At 40.8% G+C, this 18,510-nt stretch overlaps 3 protein-coding genes and 1 long non-coding RNA gene across 5 annotated transcripts in view; 2 read left to right on the plus strand and 2 right to left on the minus strand.

Moving 5' to 3' along the window:
• Nucleotides 1–551: 551 nt before the first annotated feature.
• LOC139772769 (uncharacterized) lies at nucleotides 552–3,746 on the minus strand. The gene is made up of 4 exons (XM_071706686.1): nucleotides 3,344–3,746; nucleotides 2,604–2,960; nucleotides 1,860–2,461; nucleotides 552–1,388 (listed from the first exon to the last, which is right to left on the minus strand). The coding sequence occupies exons 1-4, from the start codon at nucleotides 3,404–3,406 to the stop codon at nucleotides 1,094–1,096; spliced, it is 1,317 nt and encodes a 438-aa protein (XP_071562787.1). The 5' UTR covers nucleotides 3,407–3,746; the 3' UTR covers nucleotides 552–1,093.
• Nucleotides 3,747–4,763: 1,017 nt separating this feature from the next.
• On the minus strand, nucleotides 4,764–8,610 carry LOC139772768 (FERRY endosomal RAB5 effector complex subunit 3). Of its 2 annotated transcripts, none has more exons than XM_071706683.1 (10): nucleotides 8,499–8,610; nucleotides 6,885–7,393; nucleotides 6,480–6,701; nucleotides 6,171–6,374; nucleotides 5,940–6,055; nucleotides 5,704–5,840; nucleotides 5,507–5,627; nucleotides 5,314–5,432; nucleotides 5,114–5,239; nucleotides 4,764–5,024 (listed from the first exon to the last, which is right to left on the minus strand). In XM_071706683.1, exons 2-10 carry the CDS (start codon nucleotides 7,388–7,390, stop codon nucleotides 4,911–4,913), a joined length of 1,665 nt encoding a protein of 554 aa, XP_071562784.1. In that variant the 5' UTR covers nucleotides 7,391–7,393; nucleotides 8,499–8,610; the 3' UTR covers nucleotides 4,764–4,910. The 2 variants fall into 2 exon arrangements, with proteins under 2 accessions (XP_071562784.1, XP_071562786.1); XM_071706685.1 differs by having other exon boundaries at nucleotides 8,393–8,592.
• A 339-nt stretch (nucleotides 8,611–8,949) lies between these two features.
• Nucleotides 8,950–10,844, plus strand: Aos1 (activator of SUMO 1). The gene is made up of 6 exons (XM_071706687.1): nucleotides 8,950–9,164; nucleotides 9,554–9,725; nucleotides 9,802–10,058; nucleotides 10,141–10,322; nucleotides 10,410–10,542; nucleotides 10,620–10,844. The coding sequence occupies exons 1-6, from the start codon at nucleotides 9,070–9,072 to the stop codon at nucleotides 10,780–10,782; spliced, it is 1,002 nt and encodes a 333-aa protein (XP_071562788.1). The 5' UTR covers nucleotides 8,950–9,069; the 3' UTR covers nucleotides 10,783–10,844.
• A 3,105-nt stretch (nucleotides 10,845–13,949) lies between these two features.
• LOC139772800 (uncharacterized) overlaps nucleotides 13,950–18,510 on the plus strand; it is a 67,655-nt gene continuing 63,094 nt past the window's right edge. Inside the window, exon 1 of the long non-coding RNA XR_011718201.1 lies at nucleotides 13,950–14,088. This is a non-coding gene — a long non-coding RNA (uncharacterized lncRNA). The remainder of the gene's footprint in view (nucleotides 14,089–18,510) is intronic.

The raw sequence follows: 18,510 nt of genomic DNA on the forward strand, positions 1-18,510 counted from the left end.
CGTGATTAAAAAAATATTTCTTTCTGATGCACCGTACAATATATAGGCCATCGATAAACCATACAAAGCATAATTTCCCTCTTACGTTTTGCGGTAGACTTGAGAGGTTTTAGACTTCGATCATTAATAAATCTGTTCTTCAGAGCGAACGATACTCGAGAAATATCTTTTATTATTTTCTAAAGATGGTAACGTCGGAACAAAACGCATTCAGGGTTGACTTTGATTGTGAAAAAGGCTCTTTTTGCCCGTCAATCGGAAGGTTACCGGGAGCGGAACCCGTTCTGGTAGAATCTCGTAGCATTTCAATTAGTTGCGTGCGCGTTTCTCAAGATGCCACGCACGATAATTCGTGCGTACGGCCACGCGTTGCCGCGTCGTTACGCGGAAGAGAGGATCTTGCCGTCATTCAGGGCAAATGAGCCATTGCGTTCTTTGTATCCGCTTTTCTTTTGTGCCACGGCAACGGACGCGCCGCGCCGTGTGGAACAAAGGTAAAGGGGTTTTCAAAATGCGCCGATTCTTACCGGCAGAAAAAAAAGAGGCACGGATGTTTTTATTCGACCACAGAAGTTTCAGTTTTTATTGTCGGACACTGGGGAATGCCGTTCAAATACTCGAATACTCGATCATTCGTGTTTACGAGGCATGAGAGACTTTTTTCGTTCGACCATAATTCACTTTGATATACTTGGATAACGCGACAATTTGTCATAGGAATCAAACTCTGTGAAACTGATTATTGCAACCTTTGAATATTTTTAATCTTATCATTAAAATGTTTGTAACGATAAGATTAAGTGGTTTCAAAAAAACATGATTTCCACATTATTTACTTAAATCAACGTTTGTTCTTATTTACATCTTGCAAATCGACATATTCCGCTAATATGAAAAAGAAAATAATAGGGCAATCTTTTAGGACGACTTCGTCGTGTGGTCATCGCAATTACACTATATATTATTACAAAGTAACCGTTACAACAAAGCTTTTCGAAAAAAGACTCGCTGGGTGAAACGTCTGCTGTTTGTCCGACGATTTTTCCGCCCAGTCGTCTGTGTTGTTCTTTCTCTTTCCAATTTCAATTTGGCTTCATTCTTCGTTGCGTTCGTGCGTCTCGGACACCGCCAGTATTCGGACCAGATCATTGTTCGACTCGACGACGTTCTTGTACGTGACGGTATCCCCGTTCCTTCCCTTGAAGCTCCATTGGCTTATTGGCCGTTTGAGGAGAACCAAGACCGCGGCGATGATCACGGCAACGATCAATATCGAGAGGCCCGTCCATAGGACCGGATAGATGACCGACGAGTCGTATTCGCATTGCAGCTCGTGGCTTGGTATTTCAACCAGAAGCTTGGCGTGGTGCCGATCCGGTGTGTGGCATCTGTCATACAAGTTTAACAAAGTGCTCGATTATATCTCTGTATTCGCGATATCTTTCAGCGATAAAACATAGTTAAAAATGCACTGCGGCAGCAGTTGCAATATTTACATTTTTTTTTTACATCACGCTGAGATAAGGAACTTTATAAAAAGATCGAATTTATTATTAACCAAGTGTGATCTCGTGATAATAGAAAACGAATTTCTCTTCATAGAAATTCTCGAGACATCTGAAGAAATAAAGCTGAAGCTTGACGAACAGTGCGTGATGCGATATTGCCGTCATGTCATTTTACAACATATTTTTATCGAGATGTAAAAGAGATATTTATGATATTTATTAAAGGAATATTATAAATAATCAAAATAAATTCAAGAAAGCGGATATTAAAAACTCTAATTTGTTTTGCCTTTAATCGATATCGATAGCAACTCGTACCAACTGAGAGTAACGTCTTCGTCGATATTTTACCTGATGTTCCGACTAAGATTCTTGGTCGAATTCAACAGGCCAATCCATTCCAACTTGCAGTCGCAGTTCCAAGGATTGTTCCCCAATTCGACAACGGGTGTCCGTTGCACCAAGGGACGCAGATCGACACCCAGAGTTTCGAGACCGCACTCTTTTATCGAAAGGCGTTGCAACCGTGGCAACACGATGCCGATCTGCGACCAAAGCTTAAGCTCGACTAGCCGTTTGCAACCGATCAACGATAACGTCTCCAGGCTGGCCAGGTTCTCAAGATCGTTCAGTGCCAGTGATGTCAAGTTTGGCATGTGGTTTAGCCGCAACTCTCGTAACTGCGGTAGATACAAGTTTTCGAGGCTTATCACTTGCGTGCCGGATAAATCCAACTCCTGTAAACTTATCGGTAACAGAGGTATCCCGCTGATTGGATTCCAGGATAAATCTAAGGTCGACAAGTTCGTCAAGGTTTTGAAGAAATTCGACGAGAAGTACGGCGCGGATATGTTTCTCAAGTCGAGGTGTTTCAACGCCCGTAAATTCCAAAATGCGCTTTCGTGTGTCCCATCCCCTATGGGATTATGGGATAAAGATAAATACTCGAGAACCTGAAAAAAAATTGCCGAATTGTGTGATGTAGCGACGGATGTGTGCGAAGCGGCAAAAAACCGATAATTCATTCCTCACGGATAGTTTCCGTGAAAAAATTCCAAATGCTTAGGAGAAGATTGGAAAATTTCATAAAGTTACCGTTAGGTGTTGTAACATGGTCTCGTTGACGACGGTGAGCTTGTTGAAAGAAAGATCTAGTATCTTCAGTTTCGGTATCCGGTCGTTGAGAGCATTATCGTCGATGTATTCTAGTTTATTGTGGCTCACGTTTAACGTTTGCAGATTATATTCTTCCTTGCATAGGAAAAAAAATCGCTGAAGGTGATTCTGAGACAAGTCCAGCGTTCTCAGTGTTCCCAGATTGGTAGAGCAGTCTAGAAAACTGTCAAATTCGTTCCCTCTTAGATTGAGATCTGTCACTTCCTGTAGATTGATTTGGGTCTGCACTCTCACGAAGAAATCTTCCTTTTTCAATTTCCGAAATGAGAGGTCAATCTGCAACGCAAAACCCTTTTTGCATATTATACAGTTATTCGAACACGTGCGCGATCAAGCGAGAATTGACAATATTGAAACATATCGTTAATTTAATAGCGTTTCGCATATATTTATGTCGAAAATAAAAAAGATAGAATTTTCGCGAAATATAATTTTAGAGTGCGAGTTTAGTGCGTTTAAATCACGGAAGGCGATTGTTCCCGACAAGAAAACGACAAAATTTAAGAAAGCGATAAGCTGATATTCGACCGGAAACTGATATTCGCGACACAAATGACGAAAGTGTCACGAATGTCCCGGAAAATCATGAAATGTTCACGAGCGACCGATCTGATTAGAAGAACTGAAAGGAACTACCGCGAAATTAAAAACCAACCCACCGTTATTGATGAGACGAACGAAACGACGATGACGAAAAATGCGAGCGATCCGATCCACATCATGATAGGTGGTAGTTTATTTGACTAGTCGATTTTTGAAGCGTTTAGATCTCCGATGCACTCGATCGACCACCGATCGTCCGATCGCAGGTCCACGTATAGCGCGAACTATGCTTCCCGCACCGCGATCCGATGGAATGGCAACGAATTCATCCGACACTCTCACAGAAGATTGTAGTGCCGAATTAAGAGGGGGGTAGAAGAGTTAATTGCATTATAATGCACTCCGCACTTCGATTAGCAACACACATACGCCTCTGGTTAATCCATGTTGTTCCAAATCGCGATTTTTCATTTCATCCCGAGAGACGAGAATTTTCCTCGTTGTCTAATCTTGAAATTATATCATCACATTAATATAATGTTGATAGAGATGTTTTCGCTTCGCATTCGTGTAAAAATCGATAACGAGATTCTGTATGAAATTATAATTCAGTTAGCAGATAATGTTTAGCTTATACTTTTGTATGCAGGTAAAAATCAATAAGATTTGTACGTAATGGAATTCCCGTATTGGCTATGATCCCGTTGACAAATATATATATATATTTTTTTTATTTCATAAAATGAGGCAGTCGGCGCCGCGAGAGTCGCGGCGGTAATTTAATCCGCGTCCGGTCAGAAGTTCAGAATCGTCGAGGCTAACGCACCGCTCTCTGATAAACTAGCGATTACGCGAGTCGCGCGCACCGTAAATTCGTCCCGGCCCCCGGTTAGCGATTGTCTTTACACCACAATTAATCGCGAATATTTTTTCAATTATTAAGCGACGTTCGAGCAATATCTCCGTATTCGTGAGATTTATGGAGCGTTAGAATGTGACGAGTTAACGTTGCTTTTTGCGACAAGACTCGCGTCCGAAAGACGTTAACATATCTGCTCTGCCATGCTTCGGAAAATAAAAATACGGACTAAGAGCGATAAACCTCGCTCTCTGTCACCGCGCGTCTAACGGCGATAATGTTGCTCATGCGTCTCGTCGTCATTAACGTCGTAATTATCGGTGGATCGTACGTAAAATTATGCGTTATTTTTGAAGTTTTATAATCTTGAAGATTATAATACTAAAGATTAAAATTTGCATCATATAAAATTATGCACCATTTTTGGAGCTATATTTTTAGAAATTATAATTAATTACGTAATTATTAGACTATTATTAATAGAATAATGCAGTTTTAGGAAATTGATTTAGGTGAAGAAATAAAATGCACATTAATATTTTATTACTAACATTAAAAAAAGAAAAATGCAACATTGAATAAATCTCAGGATATGTGATGGAAAAGTTTTTTAGCATTGCGAATATCGGTCCAACTCGGTGGGAAATCAGTCGCGTGAAAATAATATAAACAAAAAACTCATTAAAAGTCGAGCATTTATTCACAGAGTCGTATCTTATTTCGCACCCGCGGCAATCAATTACAGCTGCATAGGCGCGATACATAACAATAAATATAGCAGCATCTCGAATATACGTTACGATAACAGAGACAAGTGAAATCGTTCACTTTTTCGGCGTTTGCGGAGTGCTGGTGGCCTTGAAAACTAGCGGGTTCGACACTCGAAATATGCTCGGCAACATTGTGGCTAACGTTCCAAACACCTCCTCCGACATTCCCTGTAAGCGATAGCAACGATATCGGCATGAGTACAATCTTTTTCCTTCTTCTTCTAATCTCGGTGGATTAAGCTTATCGCGGGACTTACTTTCGGCACGAGAAACTGCAGATTCTTCAACTCGGCTCCACCCCAAGAGGCCATTTCGATCATGAAGCCTTTCACGCACTTGAAGACTAGCTCGGCTCGTTTCGTGCACCAAGCGACCGTCATATCCTACAGTAGCACGTCGATGTAGATTATTTGTATTTTTACCTAATTATCTAAGAATTATCCAAGCGATAGATTACCTCTGACATTTCATGAACGAGCAGCACGGGTATTGTCAGCGTTGTCACATCGTTGCAACACGCCGTTTTTAAAATGTTTCGCAGTCCCAAAATAGCGGGATGTCTCGAGTTGATATCGCCTAAAATGAATATCGTGCATTAAACTCTGTAATCCATTAATTACGTAGGAAATTTATAACTGCCAATTATTTACCGGATCTCAGGGAATCGTTTACCACCATGTGGAACACTACGTGAACTTGCGCCAGATTGGAATGCCTCGTGATAAAAACGTCGCCTGTTTGCAGACTCTTGCTCGTCGTGGATTTTTTCGCCTGTAAACAACACATATAGTTTGCATGTCGATATATTGCTAATCGTAAATGAAACTTTTAATACTACATTGCCTACATGGTGATCGCTCCCTTCCCTGTAGTGCGCCTGCCTCCAAGCAACGGCGTCCTTCACGTCGTCCCGAATTTTTTCCAATTGCTCATCGATAGGTGGAAAATGGAATTCCGTGGTTAATTGACATATCGAGCATAATTCTGAAACGGTATAGTATAAATTTATAAGAAACACATAACAAATTAAATATAAAATAATTTGAAAATTATTGACGTAGTTTATTAGAATCTAGAAAGCACCTTTTGTTATTCCAGAATAACTGCCTAAATGATTATCGCTTAGGAGGACTAATCCACAGAGATCGTTCGAGTATAGTCCTAATGCTGTTTGCAATCTTTGCGGCGTTGGATCCATCCTAAATTTAATATATTTTCTGTTACAATCGATTAAAATGTAAATCGGAAAAAATGTACATTGTCCTAGATATTAAAGAATTGGTTCTACACTTCGATAAAAATTATCAGACGTACCCGGACTCGCTATTTTTCGTACGACAAAAATCAAGTACGTCTCCGGTCAATATACGTATGTTGTGCATTTGTTTCATCTGAGATCCCAAATGTATGGTGAAGCTTTCTTCTAATAGGGGATAATCTGTCGTTTGCTTCTCCTCGCTATGAACGAATTTGTCTAAAGCCGGACGCAACGGCGGCAGCGGTACCATAGGCGAACCCCTATCTCGTGAGAACGTACGATATATTTTCCTTTTGTCTCGATAAGATTGTTTTTTAATTTACTTGCTGTAAATTAATTTTCGGAACGCGAAAGAGAAAACCTACATTGGCGTGGATACCATACTGGTCTGTTGCTCTTCGAGCAGCCTCATGATCCAATTTCGGTACTGCCGTCGTTGATCTAATCTTAATGCGTCGATTCTGGATCCCCAGTAACCCTGCAATAGACTTTGCTCCTCGAAGTGACGACCAGCCATGTCGTTTATGGACTTTTCGGTAGATCCCGCTTCGAGGGCCTCGACAGCAACGCGCATTTCGTCGGTTTGCCTGAAATTTACGTATGATTTTTCTTTCCAAAAATTGTCATTTTAAGATAAATAACAAATAAACAGACTGTCAAATAAGTTTTTGAGCGAAATTTATATTTCTGTATAATTTCATATTTTTTATGTATATGTATATGTAAAAATATGTGAGAAATGAAAAGGAGAGTTGTAAGATGTCACTAACTTTTGCGTAAGATGTTCATAGTCGGTATCCCTCATTTGAATTACTTCAGTAACATCCCGTCCAAATTTGTGTTCTGCCTGTAAAATTGGTTCTAAGGACGGAGAATGCACTAATCTGTGATATGCCGCAGCAAACAATTCCTCATCTGTGGTCCCAATAGGATCAGAATATTCTACTGTCTTCTGCTTATATATTTTCTCCCAATTCTTAATTATGTCTTCTAAATCCAAACTGCCTGCTTTGGCAGCTTCGATAAGTTTCTCCGCCTTTTCATCATGAAACTGCAGCGTAAGCTCCTTGATATTACGCTGCAGGGCATCCAATAAATCCGATTCCACATAACAAGGTAGTTTGAACGATGACATTATACGATGCATTAACTCTTTTATAGAACCGTGATACGGTATTTTCAAGGGAATTTCCAGTTTGTATTCTTGATTCGTGGTACATGTTGGAAACTTGTAGGTGAATGTTCTCTCAACGTATTCCTCTTCTGCTTTATTCATCGCCTTTAATAATTTGTTTATTTGTCATGTGAATTTTGTAATGAATTAATATTTATGAGAAGTAGATATGTGTAAAATGATACATTCTAAGTGGTACAGTGAAGCAATATGGTTAATAACCGCGATTAGAGTAATAAATTCCACATAATTAGTTCTTATCGGCATGTACACAGATATTATGACTTGAAAAGAGTGGTACACTTATCCCGCCAAGGTCAGCTTTCACAACATTCGGGTTAAGAGGGCAAAGATAATACTCAGTAGCAGTTTTTGATGTTTTTATGTTTATTGTCTATATTTATTTCGAGACGATAGCGACAGTCAATTATAAGTTAACTTTAATTAATTACAAATTTGAACGTCCGCGAATATATAAATCCATCAAATACTATCAATCAAATCAACGTGATAATATATTTATGTGAAAAAATATCAGCAAAAGTGAGTACTTTTGTTATTCGAAATGATAATTTTTCTGTTCAGAATAATTCTTTTTTTTTTTAATTTGCATTCAAACACGTACATTGTTGACACATTGAACGTGAGTTTTCAATTATAGTTTAAATAATATTTTAGTTTAAATAACGACAAAATAGAGCATTTTTTTTAGGTATTTGATTGCCCCTGCTTTATCGATTTACGGGGGCGCTAGTACAAAGCTGTGGTATAAACATGATAAACAAAATATTGACCACCGTACAGTAAATAATCCCGTGATTTAGTTTGTATTGTAGGATAATTCAGAAGAATACAACCACAATTCATTGAAGCACTAATATATCAAAATCTATTGTCGAATCAGAAAATTACTTCTTCAAATATACATAGATTTCTTATGTACATAATGAGGAAAATTAAAAAGATTTTGACGCGACCGTCCCAGAGTTAATGGACATAAATTCACGTACTGACACTCATTATTCTACTGACATGATATGTGTTATTCGATTATTGTACGCTTCGGTTTTATGATCAACCTGTCAACTTGTTAATGAATATAACCTCAGTAACTCGCACACACAGAGATTGCTCGTATTGTCATTGGACAGACGATGCAGTTTTACGATTTTTTTAAAATACAGATTTTTATATAATCCGAAATAGATACCGTTTATTTGTCGCGTTTTTTCGATTATTTGAGAACACACTATCTACGTGACAATCAACAATTTTTTGACGCCCCTTCTTTTCTCCTTTAAACTTCCTGTACACTACTGCCAGTACATCCATCTTCGAAATTGGTACTACGTAGCCACATTCATTTTCCGACACTGCCGATAAAACATCATTCTGATACGCCGCAAATATTTATTAATTATAATAATAAAATAATAGCAAATATTATTTACACGTGATAATAAAAACATAATAAAACTTCTTTTACTTGTAAGCTTGCATTAATTACGATTTTATGTAAAAAACCGATTGCGTCAAATATGTATACCATTTGCAGATGTAGCACGGACGCGCACCAAAATGATGTTTTATCGGCAGTGTCGGGAAATGAACGTGGCTACGTAGTACCAATTTCCGAAGGCTTCTCTCTGACCAAGTGCAGCACAGGCGAGAGTTTGGTTTGGACGCCATATTAGTTACGTTCCGAGGGATTCTGTAACGCGTTTTTGGCGGCGATCCGGCAGATATTATTCACGGTGATAAATAAACGATTTTTTTTAACAATGCTGGATCATAAGCAGACGGAAGAGCTGACGGATCACGAGGCCGAGTTGTATGACAGACAACTTCGTCTGTGGGGTTTAGATTCGCAAAAACGGTAGGTTTCATACATAGTCTGATTCTCAAACAGATACCGGCGTTTTATGAAATTGCGAATTACAGGTGCGATACATGTAACACGACTGTAGAAAGATTTCTGGGATGGACGTGATACGTGTCTCTTCGTTATCTATCGATTACATGCGTGCTTTACGTACATAGGGAACTTTCCAAGCAAGCGACACAAGTCGACGCAAACGTCGTTCTATCTTTCTTTTTTGGCAATGAGTAACAAAGACAAAACGACACTTGTGTCGACTTGTGTCGCTTGCTGGAAAACTCCCATATATACTTTATAATGGACAAAAATATTTTGGAGTAATTTGTGTAGAATTTTAATTGAAACCATTGCTTTTTTTTACCCTTCTCTGATCATACTTTTCACAGATTGCGAGCTGCAAAAGTTCTTTTGATTGGACTAGACGGTTTCGGGGCGGAAATTGCTAAAAATATTATTCTAGCTGGAGTCAAGAGTGTTACGTTTTTGGACCATAGAAGTGTAACAGAGTTGGATAGATGTTCGCAGTTCTTTATACCAAAAGAAGATATTGGAAAGAATGTAAATGTTAAGCAGCAGATTATATTATGTTATTGCATAAGTAATCATGTACTGGAATAATTACATATACTTGCAGAAAGCCGAAGCATCATTGTCACGAGCGCAAAACCTGAATCCTATGGTTAATATTAATGCAGATTCTGGCAAGGTTGACGATAAGCCTGACGAATATTTTGGACAGTTTGATGTAGTTTGCGCTATGCACTGTACTATCACGCAGCTGAAAAGAATCAATCGGGTGTGCAGAAATCAAAAAGTCAAATTCTTTGCTGGAGATGTATGGGGAGCACTTGGTTATGTATTCATAGATTTACAGGAACATGAATATGTGGAGTGCGTATACTTGTATTTATGAATTTAGCGTATGTAAATTAAGAACGAATCTTTTGTAAATCAATCATGGGAATTCTTCCAGGGACGTGTCAAAAACAAAGAAAGTAACAATACCAGAAGGTGGCGAGCCCATGGGTAAAGAAAAGATTGAAACCATAGTAATTAATGAAAAACGCACCGACAATTTTGTACCGTTTGAATTTATCCTAAATGCTCCAAAAACATCGTTAGTTAGGGAAGAAGAAATCTACTATATGATGCTAAGTATGTGTTTAAAGTAAGAACGTTTTAAAATTTAAAGTAAAAATTTACATTTAATAGATATTCTAGATAACAATTCTTTTTTTTTAGTACTGCTGAATTATCGCGAAAAATATGGCGAGAATCCATTGCCTAGCGAAAGAGGTTGTGAAAACCTAAAAAATGAAGCTTCTTTAATTATTAAAAAATATGAGTTAGGCGACAAAATAGATAACTTAGTGGAGTATGTATGACAGTTTTGGCACGTAAATTTATCAATTAAAAAAATTTATATGTATAACAATGTTCTTGTAACCATAGGAGCGATTTGTATGCACAACTCAGTCCAGCTTGCTCTATTGTCGGTGGCGTAATGGCTCAGGAAATAATCAAGGCGGCATCGCAGAAACACGCCCCACTCAATAATTTATTTACATTTAATCCAGCCACATCATGCGGAGTTATTTTGAAATTGGGATATTAATCAAACATGGTGTGTAGAGCTGAGTATACTAAAGATTTTCTAATAATACTGTGATACACTGACTATGACATTTATGTTCCCCTACTTATCCCTTCTTTTTATACGTGAAAAATTCTAAGAATTTATCAGCAAACAATCATATTTTAAAAATAAAATTTCTTTACTTACATATAGCAATCGCTACTATGAATTTCATATCCACTGTAATATCCATATATATCCATACATTTATCTGTGTAATATATTTTATATGTGAGTACAGAAAGTACGAACGCACATTTTGCAAACATATATGACTCACTGTCGAGACTTCCGGCAAGGCAATTTCAAGCTCGCTTTGTGAATTTTTTTCATGCGCTCTCGGGTGGAAAACACGTCGCGAAACGTGAAATAGGGATTGAAAAATTGGAAGGGGAGCCGATTAGGGTATGCCTCGTTATGCTTTATCGGCTCACCGACATTATTTTCAAGAGAATGCATTTTACACCCTATATTCTATCGAAATTTTCGCGGAAATGTATTGTTTGATTTCGCAATAGTTTAATCCGCATGGATATACATAGTAAAAAATTTTATCGCGCAGTAATGGCAATAATATAATATAATAATCTGACTTCGGTATGAGCTATTGCAGTGTTATTTACTTCAATTCTTCTCTTTATGTGAGATTATACATATCGGGTATTCGACAAAGTATATGCGCATACATGTATGTTATGTGCGTTCTTCTGCACACACACGTGCGCGGGCGAGGTGATTGATTCGATCTTCAGCTCAGAATTATGATGTATCGTCTTTTTCCGTGCATACGATGTTGCGTATCGAGCCTATCACCGCGGTATGAAAATGCAAGGGTAGGCATGTAAACCGCTTCGCTCGACTCTCCCATCGCAGGTATACATGACGTGTTTCTTAACGATGCGGCCACGTGCGTTCACGGCTGTCGAATTATCTCGCGCGACGTTTTATTTCGTGCTCGTCGAGAAACCATTAGCCGGCGCGACACGTAAACGCTCCTCTAATTTGACATTTTGTTAGTATACGATGCTAACGCAAACGGCGTATTGAGGGTGATGGTAGTTCGTGACGGATTTGCCGTCACATTTCGACGGGCGCGGCGAATCGCATCGACTGGCGATTCATGTAAATTTAATAGTACGATGTCGCTTGAAATTCGCGATCACCGCGTCGAATTTACTTCGTTCTATCGGGATTAGTTAGACCCTTTAATTTCTCATTAACGCAGCTTCACGCGGATTACTCGAAAAATGGGATTATAATATGATGGATTACATTATCCGTTTATTTTATTTAAAGAATTATCTGACATATCGAAGTGAATGATGTATCTCCATTCATTTTTTCGTGCAGATTTTTATTACCAATTCAACAGCGATGAGTGCTTTCCGGCGGAAAACATTCATTCGACGTGTATCACAAATTCTACGCGGAAATACATAGGGACTACCGTTAAAAGATATACTATCAAGTACCTTCACAGTTTATGCGATCGCGTGATTATTATCTGACTCTAAGTGGAGTAGGAGACGTACTGGTACTCCCCGTGACTCATGCAAGGAATTTACTGAGGCTACCGTCGTTATACATGCCCGCTGCAGAATCGATATGACACGTACACTTTCAGGAATGCTAGACAAACTAGAGTTTCCCCACAGTATATATGATTTCATTCATACTTTTAAGTTATTATAACTTACTCTCGTTTTGAACGCATCCGCGTTCTGGAGCTAATTGCGTGATACAATACATCTAAATATATTTCAGATTTCTTAAGTATTTAAAATTTTCTAAAACGATCTTGAAAATGCTGAGAATGATTTGATTAAAAATATTAGAAACGTGTAGGGTGTCAACATCCCGAAATTCATCCGGCACTCCTGTACTGTCATATCCTTCGCGCGAAAAGGTTTCCGAAGGGTGCGTCCTTCGTACATCGTACCCGCGCGTTGATTTATGACGCGACGAAAATTATTGCCGCTGTTAAAATACCACCGGGCACATTTATTGACAGACATACGTCGCCTTTTGCGCCCTTGTCGAGAAACACGATGGCCCTTTAAGGCATTTTAAGCAGATCTTAAGCGCCGAGCGTGAAGCTAATCACGTTGATGCTAACGTTAGCGTGTTTAACATTATTATCGAAATTTACGCGCGATACCGTTTTCTTCTTGCGGTGCCGGAAATGCGACATTAAATTCTGACGTTATCATCGGACGGGAGCTTTTAAATCCTGTGTGTGGACGCGACGTTCGAACAAAAAGTCCACGAGCCGTGAAAAAGCATTGTCGCTGCGGCAAAAATTGCGTACGTGCGGTAACTGCTTACGACTTCTTTTGCCGGTAGCGGTTTCTATTTATACCGTGCCGTAACATGTTTTCCGCTTATCAGTATCTTATTGTCGGCGCTGTGCCGCGCTTTCTTTATTAATCTCGTTTGTACGTGGTACGCCGCCGCCGCCACCGCCGCTGCTTAAAAAAGGGACCATGCATTCTGATAACGCGATTGCTGAAGAGAAATGTTCGGGGCAAGTTACTTCACGTGTAGAATTAAAACATATCTGATAGGAAAGACTGCGTTTTAATTTTAATAACTAGATTTAAAAATAATGTCACGTATGATTTTTGAAAAATAAATTTTCGTATACTTTCCTCCGTACGTTACACGGTATTCCGAAATCAAATCTATAATTAAAAGGACAGCTGTAGATATAATAAAAAAAAAGATGTAATTTTTCTTTATATCAGTTTCCTATTATTCTGGCGATTGTCAGACATATCCTTATATGCGCCACGGTATTCCATTACATGCCGCTTCGCGTTGTTTGAAGCGACTCGTAATGCCTCGGCGAGGAAGGCGCATAGGTGAAATTCTGCGGGTCCGGGGATGGCGTCGCAGAACGCGGAGGGCATAAAAAGATTTCATGGCTCGTTTTCTGACCGAGGGACATAATATTTTTCGTGGTCGGACATTCGAGGCGCGTGGACCACCTCTCTCTACCTTTCTTCTCGCTCGCTGCATTAACAAAATAACGTAATAAAATCTGAGTGCTCTCCATTGCTTTCTGCCCACCTCCTCCCTCAAGCCCTCGTTCCCGTCTGTCCGCAGCTATCCCTCATCGCCTCGTCTTTCTTTTTCTAGGTGGGCACTCATAAAGTCCGATACATTGTGCGCCGAGAGTTATATTCGTCATGGCTGTAACCGTCGACGGTGGTGGACACGCGATCGGCGAAAGGATCGATGTCCTGCAACGACGTCTGCGATCACCCACAGTAGCGGCACGTAACGGTGAGTCGCCTTTTTTCCTGATTAATTCACAACCAACGACGGTACGAGCGTGTTCGCCGTTCGCTCTATGACTTATTGACTCCACCCTGCGTCCGTCTTTAACATTTTAACATTTTAGCGCGGTCGTCTTATACGGAGTTCCCTTCACGTGTTATTCGTAAAATCTCTTGCACATCAATCGTGGTGAAAGAATATTTGTTCTTTCTATCGTACTCCAGTAATCATGTATTACCGTTTGCGTGCGCATAAATACAACGTCGTGGATGACTCTTCACGACGACGTTAGGATACATAAAAAATAAATATGCGCGAGAAACGCGTCGTCGTTTCTCGCAGGCTATACGAACGCGTCGCACTGCGGCTGTAAAGCTCGTCCGCAATAACCAACCTTTCTTCTTCGAGTTTCCGAGCTATTCGGGAATGGGGCCGGGAGGGGGCTGCGCCTCCAGGTCGCGACATTAATTTCGCTCGAGCCGTTGCAGCGGCTTCCGAGTTTCGGATTTCGAGCACGCCCGAGGAGCGCGATTCGCCGCGATATTGCCGGGGCTTTACGAGCAGCCATCGGTGCAATTCAGGCAGTTTTTAGGGTCAAACGAATAGCTAATGCAAATACGGCTTCTCGCGCCCGGCATTATTTCACCTCCCCCTGCCGCAACCGGCCGTTAGTCTGGGCTTCTCGGCGTCGAGAATCCTCCTCCTCCTCCTTCTTCCTCTTCCTCCTTGCTCCTTCATTCGTCCGTCTATCCGTCTATCCTTTCCTTCGCCCCCGCTGCAGGCATTACACGAAATCTTAATGCCCTTCGTTATCAATTAAGACACGGTCGTTGCAATTAATTTCGTGGCCGGTCACCCCGTCTCCTGTCGCTGGAAACGGCAGACGGAAACGGCGGCGTCGTCTTACGCGAAAGGAATTTTCCTTCTCGATGTGTACATGAATGAGATTGCGCATGTAACGAGCGTAACGATTTTCTGGCGACTCTGAATGCAGTTGATTTGTGGAGACTGAAAAAGCATCGGTTCATATAGCAGTTACAGTTGAACGCGTGATAAATCACACATTTTGATGAACGTGTTAGTGTAACGCCCGTCGATGTCGATTGCGATCGATTGTTTCAAGATTCGTGGAATTAATGTACAATAAAAATAATCGTTTCTTCTATTCTTCGATAAATTGCACTTCATTGAGTGAGCTTGTCGCCGTTGAATGACATGAAAAAAATATCGAACGTGCAACGTCATGGAAAGGGAGAGATAGATAGAGAGAGGGAGAGAGATTCAGATTAAAATCGAATTAATATGCATGCCTGCGCGCGAGTCCGCTTGGAAGCGACGGTGATGGAACGACGAAATCTATCTACTGTTGCCCGGTGAACAAACCTGTAATTTGTCAGAGCGGTTGGTCTCTAAGCCCCGGCATTATAATTTGCGCCTATGCAGAGAGCAAACTGGAACCAAGCCGAAAACGCGAGGAGGCGGGGAGGCGGGAGACCGGCAAGGGAGGAAGGAGGAAGAGGTTGAAAGGGGGGGTCAACAGCCTCGGACACTCTTGGCTCGTACGCGAATCGATCGAGACTGGAACATCAGAGAGCGGCTAAGTATTCATGGCTGGCGAGGAGTTTCGGCGGCCAGGCCAAGCCGCCGATGAATTCCTCATGAGGGCCATGAATCTAATGGCGAATCAATCGCGAAATTACCGCCGGCGATGAAACGACGTCCGTTGGAATCGCTTTCGCGACGCGCCGACTTCCTCGAAGTAACTTCGAGTTGAACATTTGTCGTACGTTAACGTGACGTTCCGTTAAGTCGTCTTATATCCTACCAGGAGAAAGTTTCAGGTCTCGCGGACATTCAACTCGCCATTTTGGTGCGATAAGATTTCATTGATACAACAAAACTTTCGCTATTTCGCGAGATTTCGAAGATTCGAGTTATTTCATGAACGATTATTCTGTTGCGTATGTTTTTTTTTGACTCGACGAAGAGCGTTTTGCCGATTTTATACGACGCGGCGATAATATGGGATAAACTGGTAAATGTTTTGCGCCACTTTGTCATCGGCTTTTCGCTTTTTCTCCTTCACGTAAATCCTGTTACTCCGCAACATTGCGAGGAGGACTCCTCGACAGTTCTGTCGCAGTAAAAAGCTTAAGAGGTCGCGGCCGGGAGGAGAGCGCGTCCGTTAAATTACAAAAGGACCGTTGGTCGTGCCCGCGCTACAATGTTTTCCTTCACATATGCCGAAAGGAAGTGTATCATAAGTTACCGGGTGGGTGAGATCTATGGCGACGGGTTCGGGTCCATAATTCATGCTTTTGTTCGATTCTGTCGGGCATTATTTTAGGTTACGTCGAGAAATGCTTTCGGAATCGCGGTTTACCGTCCTCTTTCCTTCTTTTCTCGATAACCGGGAGAAAAATATGCCGAGTTTCCTGCCGCCTCGCCGAGCTTACACCGGGATTCTAATGCGCGCCACCCTTGTTCGACGCACGACTCGATGGTATATAAATGGTATAGCGTCCGCGTTATATTCTTCGGTACTCGAATCGGGAAAGTAGCATAGATTTGATCTATAAGTTACATAGATTTGGTACACGAGATTTACACAAAGTGTAGAAAATATTTTTTTCTACTTTTTCCTCAAGAGATTGGCGGTTCGATGATTTCTCTATCGATTCGATACACGAATTCGAGCATGCTTAAAAAAATGATAACCCTTTATACCAAATCTACACGATATTATTAGCAATGACACGACATATTTTATTTCCTCATTTATTTTACAATCTTGATATCAGCGTGCCAAAGTTCGCACGATCATTGTCAACTTCGGCCAATAATCGCGTGCTCGTAAAGTGTTCGGGGTAAAAAATGTCCGTTATAAATAACCGAAGGGAGCGTTATCCTTTTCGCGCGGCGGGCCCCGTGCGATTTTAACGACCCCGGGCGCGTCGCGCTTCTCGAAAATCGTCACCCGAAAGCGCATCCACCTCCGTTCGGCCCGTGTGTGTCATTCTTCTGCTGTCCGTTTAACAGCAGCGATAAAACATGTCTAGGCTCTCGTAAGAGGCAAAGAGCGCGCCTTCTCGAGGTGCGTCTATACGAGTCTCTGCGAGGCACTTTAAAGTATTTTCGGCAATATAAGGGCTGACTTATGGCTTTCGCAATTCCCTCGAAAAATAGAGTGAGAGAAAGAGAAAGAGAGGAGGAAAGAGGAGATATCGGCAGCAAATAGAGGAGAAAGAAGGAGGGAGAGATGCTGGCGATGGCGTCTCGAGCAGGACGACCAGGATATTGCATTGTGTTTTCTTTCGGGACAAATGATTTACCGCGTTTCCCCTTGTACATCGCCGCGAGCTACAGCCCCGCAAAAACACGTAAGGGGTTGCAAGAGTCACCAAAAGCGACGACGACGACAACGTAGGGGGTTCCACGGGGGGGCTCTCGGCGAAGAGAAAATAGGGAGCGGGGCAACCGAGCCGCACGATATGGGAGGTATTACATATTTATGGGCTTCTGGTCCCGGCACGGAAGCAAATTTCAGGCAAATCTCGGTCGGAAATAACGTTAAAGCCATTGGGACGTAAGGCCGCGCCGTTTTCAAGCGGGCGAATATCCGCGCGTTCGCCACCGGGATATTATTTTCCGGGGAGGAAACGGCACCACCCGAACGACGAAGTCGCGACTCACACGCCATTCTCTTACTACGTTCCACGGTCGGCCCGCAGCTTATTGCGAGTTGAACGTGAAATATCTTTCTTAGTGGTTCCGATTGCGACCATTTGTGCCATGGTATATTCGCAATTGCCGAGTAGAACGGTAGAAATGGAACAATGTAAAAGTGAATTGCCCCATTGGGTCAAAGACGATTCATATATTTATAATATTTAAATTTAGGGATAATTTAAGATGAAATTTAGGATAAAATTAGGAATTTTGAGTTACAGCAATAATACTTTTATTGAGTGTGAAGGAAAGAAGGATTATATGAATATTGACAATGAATACATATATAGGTATATATAAGTTTAAAAATACATAAGATACGTACATAAATTATGCAAAGGATGGCAGCAATATTGTTGTTATGAGATCCAAACAAAATGAGGAATCTGAAAATAATTAAATTGCGTTTGAATAATGTTTTTTTAAATATCCTGAGATAGCGAGCTAATGGAAGTAGTAACGGACGGCACGCGTCCGATTGGTGTCGCCAACTTGCAGCGCATTTTTGTACTACTGCTGCTCGAGACGTATACTTGAAATTTCTATCGCGTGCACCACATACGTGAACATTTTTCACTAAAATTAATCTATATTTATTTAATTTTATCAAACATATTTTATACTTTAATTTATTCTGATTCTTTAAGTTTTTCGTATTACACGTATATATATTACATGGCACACAAAATTATAAATGGA

The sequence above is a fragment of the Temnothorax nylanderi genome, unplaced genomic scaffold (genome assembly GCF_030848795.1).
Source record: "Temnothorax nylanderi isolate EJ_2023f unplaced genomic scaffold, tnyl_v1.0 TNYL_tig0053_pilon, whole genome shotgun sequence".
Classification (NCBI taxonomy): domain Eukaryota; kingdom Metazoa; phylum Arthropoda; class Insecta; order Hymenoptera; family Formicidae; genus Temnothorax; species Temnothorax nylanderi.

What these genes read in the sequence shown, in the direction of transcription:
- LOC139772769 (XM_071706686.1), bottom strand. Translation starts at nt 3,406, where the DNA reads ATGATGTGGATCGGATCGCTCGCATTTTTCGTCATCGTCGTTTCGTTC. An exon ending in CGTTCGTCTCATCAATAACG is followed by an intron (nt 2,961 to 3,343) that starts GTGGGTTGGTTT and finishes TTTGCGTTGCAG; the next exon opens with ATTGACCTCTCATTTCGGAA. An exon ending in AATCTTAGTCGGAACATCAG is followed by an intron (nt 1,389 to 1,859) that starts GTAAAATATCGA and finishes CTTGTATGACAG; the next exon opens with ATGCCACACACCGGATCGGC.
- LOC139772768 (XM_071706683.1), bottom strand. Translation starts at nt 7,390, where the DNA reads ATGAATAAAGCAGAAGAGGAATACGTTGAGAGAACATTCACCTACAAG. An exon ending in GGGAAGGGAGCGATCACCAT is followed by an intron (nt 5,628 to 5,703) that starts GTAGGCAATGTA and finishes TGTTGTTTACAG; the next exon opens with GCGAAAAAATCCACGACGAG. An exon ending in TGCAGTTTCTCGTGCCGAAA is followed by an intron (nt 5,025 to 5,113) that starts GTAAGTCCCGCG and finishes TATCGCTTACAG; the next exon opens with GGAATGTCGGAGGAGGTGTT.
- Aos1 (XM_071706687.1), top strand. Translation starts at nt 9,070, where the DNA reads ATGCTGGATCATAAGCAGACGGAAGAGCTGACGGATCACGAGGCCGAG. An exon ending in CAGGAACATGAATATGTGGA is followed by an intron (nt 10,059 to 10,140) that starts GTGCGTATACTT and finishes GAATTCTTCCAG; the next exon opens with GGACGTGTCAAAAACAAAGA. An exon ending in AAAATAGATAACTTAGTGGA is followed by an intron (nt 10,543 to 10,619) that starts GTATGTATGACA and finishes TTGTAACCATAG; the next exon opens with GAGCGATTTGTATGCACAAC.